The sequence below is a fragment of the Ctenocephalides felis genome, unplaced genomic scaffold (genome assembly GCF_003426905.1).
Source record: "Ctenocephalides felis isolate EL2017-DRISC unplaced genomic scaffold, ASM342690v1 CF-g0.4_SCAFFOLD_01492, whole genome shotgun sequence".
In the NCBI taxonomy this organism is placed as follows: domain Eukaryota; kingdom Metazoa; phylum Arthropoda; class Insecta; order Siphonaptera; family Pulicidae; genus Ctenocephalides; species Ctenocephalides felis.
Window position 1 is genome coordinate 60,453,915 of NW_020537646.1, and position 12,303 is coordinate 60,466,217.

The following is a 12,303-nucleotide window of genomic DNA, read 5'->3' on the forward strand; positions in this document are numbered from 1 at the left end:
TCATAAGCAATTTTCAAACAACTTTGTTTCCGAAGATCTTGTACTTGTATGTACACATAATTGATATTTTTATGAATATGATTTCTAAAATTACTATCTGTGTTATAATCCAATTTTCTTTTTCATATCGCTGTCTATTATAACTTGCAATAAGTGATTAGACAGAAATGTTTATAGTGTCTCCTTCGATAAATTCCAAATTTAGGATCTCAATTTGAATAACCTATATGCAATAATAATATAATTCAGAAAATGCTTTGGTAACACATTATTCACATTAAACCAATAAGTACTTGCACAGCACAGTGTTTGAAACAAATTTATTTATTTATTTTTTCATAAGCAAGCCTTAATCAATAATAATAGTATTATTTCAAGCTGTTGATAAAAGAATACAAATAGGCAGTGAGCAAACACTTGAGAATTAATTGAAAACCTTATATAAAATCAAAATAAGCATGCCTATTAACATTTAAAAATATATAAATAATTAAATTTTAAAATTAAAAGAATAACACATAATCTGTTAATCTGTTTTTTGTCAAACTTGTCAAAACCATTTGACATGTGAGTAGAATTCATCTGTCATTTGGATAATATTGTGTGGGAGGCCATTTTGAATCAAGTGCTGTTTACCAAAAACTTTCAAATTAAAAATGTAAAGTTTCTACGCAGATTTGAGATAATTTCTCACCTTTTAGACTTTCTCTGGATTGGCACGAGTTTTTCAAGACTAAGACTGGAAAATCGATTCAGCCGTTTTCGAGTTTTACTTAGTCATTTGAAAGAGAGCTCCATTTTTATATATAAGAATATATATATATATATATATATACATATATATATATATATATATATATATATATATATTATTCAATTTCTAGCAGTGGCGTAGTTGGTGTGGGACCAATATTTTTCAATTTACCTCCTGGAAACAGTCATCTAGGAAACGTTATGCAACTTCATTGTCAGACGGGATATTATATAGCTATAACAGAGAAAGCCAGGGTCATAGGAATTCGCGCCGATGTGAAAAACTTACCCAATCATTCAGGTAATTTTATATACAAAACTCACTGATGTATAACCTGGAAAATCTATAATTCTTCTTGTATATTTGTCGTTTTTTTATGAATTAACATTGGAAAGATGCCGGATATCTTGACATAAATGAGACTAGTTTTTGGTAATTTTAAAGCAGACGGTATTTGAAACTTTTGATAAAATTAGATATAGTAAGACACATAGGAGTAAATACATTTTCAAAAGCGTAGAGCATTGTTAAAAGGGTATGGGCGTGTTTCCATACAGAATTGGCCCCACCCTGGTATTCAAATGATTTTGATGCCATTTTATAGGTATTTTCGAGAAAATCCGATATACCAAATTTCAAATACGTAGCTCATCATTTGGCCGAGATATAATTGAAAATGTGTGAAAGTGGCTCCTTTTTTCAAAGTCGTTTTTTGTCGCAAGTGTAAAAGATATCGACAAACAAAATAACGCCATTCTATTAACGGCGGTACTATATTATTATTAATAAATATTGTTTAATAATTATTTTTTAGTGCAAGAAAAAATAAAAATAATTTTTTGTTTTGAATTTTCGGGTAGTGGACTAATTTTCAATTAGCATCATTAGAAAGGATATTCAATTTTCTTTTACAGTCCAAAATGTTGTTTTATTTCATGTGGTAAAACGCATTGAAAAGTAGAAAAAACCTGAGCAAGTACACGCTCGCGCTCATATAACACCCCGTAAGTCGTCTCTGATTTGCAACGACTAGCAACAGCATTTAATATATTTGTGACTAACTTAGTATACTTGCCATTCTATATATTGCTGTAGCATGAATAGAAATCATATACCGACATACTATTATTATGTATATTTTTTATCAATCTATTTTTTATTTATTTAGTGATAATTGTATGAAATATCAATCATATAATATACTTGTTAACTTCCCGTAGGGCAAGTTATAGTAATCGCAAAAAAATCGAAAATAATTTTTTTTATATATCTTTATGTTTCAAAGGTTTCTGAATATTTTGGCACACCTTAGAAAAAATTGATGTATGTGTGTGTGTATGTATGTGTGTGTGTGCGGATACAAACTTTCGTCGACGATTTCGGGAACACCGATCAACCGATTTAAATAATTCAAAAAACATTTGATTCGTACTGATAAGGAGACGTGCTGATTAGTTTTTGGCGGTGACAGGTCTAGCCGTTCCGAAGATACGGGACAAATAGTGCCAAAAACGGTAACACGGTTTTTAAGAGAACGGAGTTCGATTTTAAAAATTCAAAAAATATTTTACTTTCATTAACAAGATAAAGAACTGATAAAATTTTCATGAAGGCAGGTTTAGCAATTTCGGAGATCTAGTAAAAAAAGTAAAAAAAAATGCCAGTTGGCGGTCAAAAATGATCATTAGACATATGCACATGAAATTGTTAGATATTTTATAGAGATTTTAACAATAAGTATAAATTTTGTTTACATTTTTATGGGTTCCGTTTGAGGGTGATGCGGCGCTTACGCGCTTTGATATTTCGTCTCTATGCAGTAAAAGCAGTACGATTACTTTGAAAAAAGTTCAGAATTTTCAAAATATTTCAAAATAAGTTTTTCTTCAAAAAGTCTTTTTTTTCAAAAAAAGTAAATTTTTATCAAAAATGTACAGTTTCTCAAAAATCTAATTTTCACAGTTTTTCAAAAATGTTAATCTTTTTAAAAAAAAATAATTTTTGCTACGGGAAGTTTCAGCAATTGGCCTTAAGGCACGTTGCCATGCGCCCCACTAGTTTAACTTCCCGTAGGGCAAGTTATAGTTATCGCAAAAAAATTGAACATTTTTATATATCTTTACGTTTTAAAGATTTCAGAACATTTTAGCATACCTTAGAAAAAATGGATGTATGTGTGTGTGTGTGTGTGTGCGGATGCAAATTTTCGTCGACGACTTCGGGAACACCGATCAACCGATTTGAATAGTTCAAGAAACATTCGATTCGTATTGATAAGGAGACGTGCTGATTAGTTTTTGGCGAAGGCAGGTCCAGCCGTTTCGAAGATACGGGGCAAAAAGTGCCAAAAATGGTAACTCAGTTTTTACGAGAAAAGATTCGATTTTAATAATCCAAAAAACATTTTACTTGTATTGATAAGATGAAGAATTGATCAAATTTTCATGAAGGCAGGTCTAGCGGTTTCGAAGATCTAGTAAAAAAAGTAAAAAGAAATGCCATTTGGCGGTAAAAAATGATCATTATACATATGCACATCAAATTATCAGGTATGTTATAGAGAATTTAACAATAAGTATAAATTTTGTTTACATTCATATGGGTTCCGTACCAATGTTTAACCGTTAGACGGCGACGCGGCTCTTACGCGCTTTGACGTTTTGTCTTTATGCAGTCAAAGCAGTACGATTACTTTGAAAAAAAGTTCAAAATTTCCAAAATATGTCAAAATGAAGAAAATATTTTTTTTTAAAAAAAATTTTTTTCAAAAAAAAAGTAATTTTTGTCGAATTTATAGTTTCTCACTAATCTAATTTTTTCGAAGTAATTTTTTTTCAAAAATGTTAATTGTTTTTAAAAAAATATATAATTTTTGGTACGGGAAGTTCCTGCAATTTGCCTTAAGGCACGATGCCATGCGCCCCACTAGTTCAATATATAAGTAATATATATTCAATTATATATAAATATAATTATTATTATACACATACATATAAATATATAATTATTCAAAATATAAACGTATATAACCATATGCAGAGTTTATGAAGACGCGCGGCGAGCAGTGCTGTTGCTAGTCGTTGCAAATCAGAGACGACTTACACGGGTGTTATATGAGCGCGAGCGTGTACTTGCTCAGGTTTTTTCTACTTTTGAATGTGTTCTACCACATGAAATAAAACAAAATTTAAGACCGTAAAAGAAAATTGTATATCCTTTCTAATGATGCTAATTCATAATTAGTCCAAACAACCGCCACTACCCGAAAATTTAAAACAAAAAATTATATTTATTTTTTCATGCCCTTAAAAATAATTATTAAACAATATTTGTTAATAATAATAAAGTACACACCGATGTTAATAGAATGGCGTTATTTGTTTGTCAATATTTTTTACAGTTGCGACAAAAAACGAGTTTGAAAAAAGGGGCCACTTTCACACATTTTCAATGATATCTCGACCAAATGATGAGCCACGGATTTGAAATTTGGTATATCGGATTTTCTCGAAAATAGCTATGAAATGGCATCAAAATCATTTAAATACCAGGGTGGGGCCAATTCTGTATGGAAACACGCCCATACTCAGACGGAGACAGGTTCATCCGTTTCGAAGATACGTGGCAAAAATAGCCAAAAACAGTTTTTGAGAGAACAGAGCACCCGATTTGAATGATTCAAAAAATATTTTACTTGAAATTTTTGGTAAGGCAGGTCTATAAGTTTCGGAAATACAATGAAGAAGTAAAAAAAAAGATATTTGGCGGTCAAAAAAAATCATTAGATAATATGCCCAATAAATTATCAGATATTTGATAAGATTTTTAAAATGTGTACTAATTTTGTTGAGTTTCGTACCCAGATTATTAATTTTTAAAGTTTACTTATACGGTTCAAGCTTATTTCAAAACTTTTAACAAAAATGTTTTTTTTTTTATTTTTCAAAAATATTCACAGTTCTATACTTCAAATATGAACTTTAAATTTACAATTCAGTTTAAAAATGTATATAATTCAAATGCGTCATTCTAATCGTAAGAAAGATGGATTTATTCAGCACCTCTTGCTAATGTTAACTTTTTCAAGTGTTTTGAGCGATAAGATTGTCACTGTATATTTTATGAACGATAAAATATATAGTGATTATAATTATCTATCTGAAAATGTTGAAAACAATTGTTGTTAATCAATATTGTTATTTATCAATATTTCTGGAACGGGAAGTACTAGCAATTTGCGGAGTTTCGGTTAGCAAAACACATTCGGTTTGGACTGTGCAGTTGTGCTGGCTAGTTTTTGCATACCCTAGAGATGATCGGTGTAAGTATGTTCATATGTATGGATTAAATTTGTCGTTCATAATTTGGGAGCACGGATCAACCGATTAAATGATTAAAAGAATATTCGACAAAGACAATACCAATCGTTTTGAACATACGGAGTGAGTTTATATGTTTGAATCCAATTTTTTGTCCATCCAATTATAATATTTACGACCTTTAGCACTACCGTATCATTGCACACATTGATCTCAGACCTCAAAGTGAATACATCGTGATTTAAAAATATTACGTAATCGTAAATCGAACAAGTGAGTGCTATAATAATAATTTACCAGTGTTTTAAACTAAAAGCTACAATTGTATTTTTGCAATTTGTATTAAATGCTTCCTTCGGGGGGGGCCAAAGATTGACTACAATGGAGGATTACCTCTTGTAGAAACGGATAACATTCTGAACGACACATCGAATACGAACACCGAATATGTCACAGGTTTGTTAAGTACATTAAAAAATAAGAATAACACAAATATGGAACTTTCGGATGATGATAACCAACCATCGACCTCACAAGGAATAACGAAAGGTAATGGAACTACTGTAAATAGTGACTACGAGACCAAAAATAGATTTAGCCTTTTAAATAATGACTCTAATGGTCCTGAAGAAGACTTACAATCTGCTAAAAGCAGAAAACGATCTATTAACGGTGACAGGATAGAAAACACATCAGCAGGTAAGATTAAGAGTAAATTACCGAACAATAAATACATAAATGAACACCAGAAAATTAGTAAGGATCAAATACTGTCATAATACCGTGGCATAGAAAATTATTTAATTTCTACATAATAATGAACATGATTACTGCCAAATACAAAAACGACTAACAGATGATAAAATCCAATATTTTACTTATCCATTACAAAGTGATAAAAAATAGTAGCTAAAGGTATACCTCCTATGTTGAAAATGAAGAAATTTATGATTTTCTAAATGAAAGAAATATTAAGGTTAAAAAAATATTAAGAAAGACCAAGACTGTGAACGGCATTAAATACGATCTCCCGGTTCATATAATATTTTTAAATTTCGAACAAGATTTAAATGTATTCAAAATAATTAACCACATATCTGGACATAAAATATCGTGGGAACGTTTAATTTCTAAATCTCAGAGAGTGCCACAATGTTACCGTTGCCAATATTTTGGTCACACATCAGCATTTTGCAATATGAAATTTCGATGCGTTAAATGCACTAAAGAACATGCCCCTGGAGAGTGTCCTAAAACTGATAATGAGCTACCTATATGTGTAAATTGCTCTGGAAATCACCCAGCCAATTTTAATAAATGCCGATATTTCAGAGAATATCTTGAAAAACGTACCGAGAAAAATAAAAGGAGAAAAAATTCTACAAATACCATTTCTTACATACCAGCTCCCACACCTAAACCACTTTTGAAATCATATTCCCAATTATTACATAACTTCCCCAACCTACCAAGATAGAATGTAAACACTGACAACAACACAAACATAGACGAATTCCCGACGAGTAACATGTTTGATACACTTAAAGACTTCAAAGAATTATTTTCAGATCCTACTGTTAAACATACACTTCAAACCTTACTGAAATTAGCAAATGACATTAAAAAAACAACAACGGTTAAAGAAAAACAAAGTTTAGTATTTCAATGTTTCATTTCATTATGTATATAAATGAATCCAAATTTAATATTATGTATTGGAATGCAAAAGGCATTACAAAAAATTTAGTAGAACTGAACCATATACTAACAAATAATGATATACATCTTGTATTCATATCAGAAACCTTATTGAAAACTAATAATAAAATATATATATACCTGGATACAACATAATTAGAAGTGATATCACATAAACTGGTAAAAGAGGTATGTGCATGGCAATTAAATATAAACAGATACAAATTCCAAACTTAAAATCAGCTGAAGCGATAGCAATAAATATCAACATTAACAATGAATTAACAACATTCTGTTCCATTTATATCCAATGTAATAAATTAGAAATAATAGATTTAACTAATATACTCAATTTAAATTCTAAAATATTAATTGCTGGTGACTTCAATTCACGACATGAGTTCTGGAATTGTATTAATAATAATACTAACGGAAGGCGTATTTATAATTTTCTTGTACAAAACTCAAATGACCTCACATTACATTATACTTCTTCTCCAACTAGATATCCTATTAATAGTTTGCAAACTCCTTCCATTATTGATCTATCATTAACAAAAAATATTCATACACACTATTTACCATATACAATATCTGAAACCAATTCCGATCACAACCCCGTTATCATATCCATTCCATTGCATGGAATTGATTTTTTTTTTTTTTTATATCTATTTATTAACAGCAATCAGAATACAAAGTATCCTATGAGCTATTGTGATAAATTTAATATATACACACATATGCATACGTACATGCACACAGACATACTCACACGCACGTTAACAGAAAAATAAATTATATAATAGTAATCACTTCAGCAAGTGGTATACTAATTGGCTCAGGTCCTTTGGCCATTTACTGGAAAACTGCATATTTTATGATCTAATGTTATAAAATTATCATATACACTAACATACGTACATACATACGCACAGACATTCACACACACACTCTCTCAATAAAAGATTTATAAATGTTTAATAGCGGACTCTTCATCAAGTAATATCTTGCTTAGATCAAATCCCTCGGCCATTTCTTCTTCAATCTTCTGCTGTTTGGAGTTGCTAACAGTGGGGCCATTAGTGTGTTTGGATGATTTTCGAGCTTCCGGTGATGTTTTTCGCTGATTGATTTGATAACTTCATTAACGAACTGTATATTTAGATCGTTATGGATCATCTGATTAGTTATGTACCAGGGTGCTCCTGTGATCATACGAATAATTTTTGATTGCATCCGTTGTATAAGAGCAATATTTGATTTGCTTGAGCAGCCCCAAATCTGAAGACCATAAGTCCACAACGGTTTAATTATCATATTATAAATAAGGACCTTGTTTTCTAGCGATAATTTGTTTCTATGTACAATGAGCCAGTCGAGTTCTTTAACTCGCGTTTTCATTTGCTTTACTTTAGTGCAAATGTGATGTCGCCAGGTGAGTTTTTTGTCAAAGTGAATTCCAAGATATTTGATGGTGCTGACTGTTGGAATTTGATTGCCATTTATGAACACTGCAGGACACGATTGTTTGTTAAGAGTGAAAGTAATGGCTAGACTTAGACTCATTGATGCCTATGTTCCACAGTTTGGTCCAATCTTCAATCAAATTAAGATGGTACTGCAGTTTTAAACAAGCAGTACTAGGGTTGTCATCAGTGGATAAGATTGATATGTCGTCTGCAAAAGTGGCGATTGTGGTAATAGACGTTGTAGGAATATCGCGCGTAAACAGGGTGTATAGGAATGGACCCAACACACTTCCCTGCGGTACCCCTGACATGATAGGAAATACGTCAGACGACGAGGAATTAACCTTGATTATAAACTTTCTATTGACAATATATGATGTTAAGATATTATGATATTTTACTGGTAAATAGAGTCTAATTTTTGTGACGAGTCTGTCGTGGCACACTTTGTCGAATGCTTGTTTGACGTCCAAAAAGACGGCGGTGCAATATTGTTTGGATTCGAATGAGTTATAGATATGACTGGCAATCCTGTGACACTGCTGTATGGTTGAGTGCTCTTTACGAAATCCAAACTGGTGATCAGGAAAGATATTGGATTCCTTCAAAATATCCTGTAGTAACAGTTTTTCTAAAATTTTTGACAATATAGGAAGTAGACTGATTGGCCTATAATATGTGACTAAGTGTTGATCCTTGCCAGTTTTTGGAATCATCTTTATTAAAGAGGTCTTGAATTGATTTGGCCAGTAGTCAAGTCTCACAATAGCGTTGAAGATATAGGTGATTATATTGAATCCTTTTACAGGCAATTCTTTGAGCATTCTGGGAGATATTTGGTCTAATCCAGGCGATTTTTTTGCTTTAACTTTCTTTATTTCACTAACTACTAATTTGAGAGACGTTTCTCGCTTTCGTGACTGCTATTATGGTCTAAAGCAGGACAAATGTTGACATTATAATTTGATAAATAGTTAGGCCGAAAAACTGTAGCTAAGTATTCCGCAAATATATCTGCTTTGTCTTTGTCACTTCTTGCTCATGCAGAGGTCTGGGTATCCATACGAACTGGAGGATTTTGAAAGTTAGGTTTAAGTTTATTTTTGACGGGTTTCCAGATAGAATTGTCAAAACGATTCAAACTGGATACATAGTTATTAAATATCACTTGGTTGAGTTCCTTTAACCTTGCTTTCAACTTGTTACTCAGATTATTGAAAATGTTTTTGTCTGTGGGCAAATGACTATGTTGCCACCTACGCCTAGCTTTTCTTTTTTCTGCTATGAGCCTTTTTATTTCATATGTTGTTGTCTGACAGGAGTTTTCTGTCGTAACAGGAGTAGGAGTAGCAAACTTTGTAGCATCATATAGGAGAGTATTAAATGAATCGATGGTGTTTTCGATATCAGCGGAATTTTTAAGTATAACTTTGAGGTTAACTTTGTCTTCTACGAACTTCCGGTAGATGTCCCAGTTTGTTTTATGGTTTCAGATCCTAGAGGAGGGTTTAGAAATACTTGCCGATGTGCTTATGCTGGCTATTACTGGACTATGGTCAGATGATAAGTCGTAGCTTGCTCGTACTTCCTTGTGAATTTCCTTGTTTTTTGGCAGGATCGCTCGGCCAGTAGGTGGGGGAACCTGAAGAAAGAACACTGTAATTGAGTTTATGTATTGTTGTAGTCTCCGCCGGCGATGAAATGACTACCTAGTGTAGAGAAAAAATCTTGAAATTGTAAACTGGTTATATTGTGCCTCGGCGGACAGTAGACTGCAGAAACACATAAGTTGAATGAATTCATTTTTATTGAAATTGATGTGGCTTGCAAAATTTCAGATTCGTATTTATCCAGCTCGTAATGAAGAAGATTAGATTTTACAATAATGGCAGTCCCACCATGTGCGGTGCCATCGGAATGGTTAGTGAAGTATGTCTTGTAATTTGGTATATAAAAGTTTGAATACTTGGTGAAGTGTGTTTCACTAATTAAAAAGATGTCGATATTGTTGTGTCTCAAAAATAATTCTACTTCGGCTTTGTGTTGATACAAGCCGTTAGCATTCCATAATCCTAAGTTTAAAATATTAGCCATTATTTAGCTTTATTAATGTTGATTAATGTTGATAACATTTTGACAATCATGGTGTTTTGTTCCATTAACTGGCTAAACATATTTCTAAATTCGGTCAGGAAATCAGACATCGATGGAGAATTACTGTTGTTAATGTGATTTTGATTGTTGTTAAATAGGTTTGATTGCGATTTTATTACCTGAGCCTAAGACATATGCTGAGGGTTTGCGTACTGTGAAATTTTATTGTTGTGTAAGTTGGATTTGTACCGGTTTGCATTTGTGTGTAAATAAGTCCCGTTACTTCTGCCTATTGTTGCTTGATCGTTATCTGCACCGACAAGGTGAAGGTAGTAAGAACACCCTTTGTAGTTTGCGGTATGATTATCGCCGCAATGATAACAAAGGGGCGGGGCTTCAGCTGCTTTTGTACACTTTTTAGACTCATGATCAGAGCCGCATTTTACACATATAAATCTGCGGTATGGCTGTACATTTGGCACCTTACACACTGCGGAATATTTGATGATCTTATTGGGGGCTCAAAATGAATTATTTGGTTTAACATTTTATTCATTTTAAAAATTGACGAATTGTTTTCTTTGGGTTCTAAGTCTATGTAAAACATGTTCAGCAGTTGTTTAGTTTTCGGGTGTATGATATTAGTAATATTTCTGACAGGATGACCTTTTTCAATTGCGGCTTTGATATCATTTTTATCTGTAGCGTAGTGCAGATATTTGAGTACAACCCTGTATGAGCGTTCCGCTTTTATCTGGTAGGTATGAAAAACGACGTCTCTTTCACGCAGAAATTTAACAAAATTGCGGTTGTCTTCTATTTCAAAAATGTTGAATTTAATAGTTTTATTGGGTAGGTATTTAGTGATGTATTTGTCTTCATTAATAATTGAATTAATATCCGCTATCATAAGATTGTAATCTCGAACCCCGTAGACAAATAAAGGCGGAGGAGTAGATTTTTTATTATCTGTTGCCTCGTCTGATGGTTTAGAAGCATTGTTTTCTAGAGCGCTAAATTTGTTGGCTAATTTTATGGGAACGCTTACATTACTTACTGCGTTCTTCGGGCGACGTCTTTTAGCGGAAATTACCTCTTGCCATGGGTTTTTATTCGTGTAATCAACCACATCGCGTGCAGTGGACTCTGGATCCATTGTTGCTGTTGAAGACATATTACTTGTTGATGGAATAGGAGTTGGATCCGACGATGTTGATCTGTTTACTGCATCATCGTTATTTCTTTTTGTAGTCATCTGGTTCAGAACTAGTTGAGTAGAATTATTTTGGTCTTCGTGAATGATGTTAAATGATTCCACAATAGGTATTGTGGAGTGATAATTTATAGTACTCACTGACGGGAGCACTATGAAATTGAAATTAATAGTGAAAATAATACGAAATTTGACTTCAGAAAAGCCAACTGGGATTTATTCAGACATAATATGAACGAAAAAATAGGCATTAAGCAACACATTGATTCAATACCTAAAATAGATATAGTGGTCCAAACATTTACAACAATAATTCAAAACTCAATGGAACTATGAATTCCTAAAGTAAATAACGTAACATATGACAAACTTCCCGATCATATTTTACATATGATCAAATACAAAAACAGAATAAGAAAATTATGGCAAAATAATAATGATCCCCAAATAAAAACACTACTGAATAAATTAACCAAGATCATTTCTTCTAATATTGGAATATATAGAAACCAACTGTGGAATAAAAAAATTTGGAGAACTAATATGGATCAAAATAAAGTGTGGTATATCGCAAGAAAACTCACTAAGAAAAAAGAAATCATGCCTAATTTAAAAATAAATTCTACGTATATTATTGATAATGAACATGAAGCTAATGTCATAGCAGATGTATTTGAGAACATTCACAAACAAAATAATAATATAGGTTCAATTACATTCACAAATTATGTTAATTCTTTAATGATTCAAACC

The 12,303-nt window shown here is 32.0% G+C and overlaps 1 protein-coding gene across 1 annotated transcript in view; it reads left to right on the forward strand.

Annotated features, from left to right (window-relative positions):
• Nucleotides 1-887: 887 nt before the first annotated feature.
• LOC113369963 (fibroblast growth factor 10-like) overlaps nucleotides 888-12,303 on the forward strand; it is a 142,923-nt gene continuing 131,507 nt past the window's right edge. Inside the window, exon 1 of the mRNA XM_026610593.1 lies at nucleotides 888-1,054. Coding sequence (XP_026466378.1) covers nucleotides 955-1,054 — 100 coding nt within the window. The 5' untranslated portion in view covers nucleotides 888-954. The remainder of the gene's footprint in view (nucleotides 1,055-12,303) is intronic.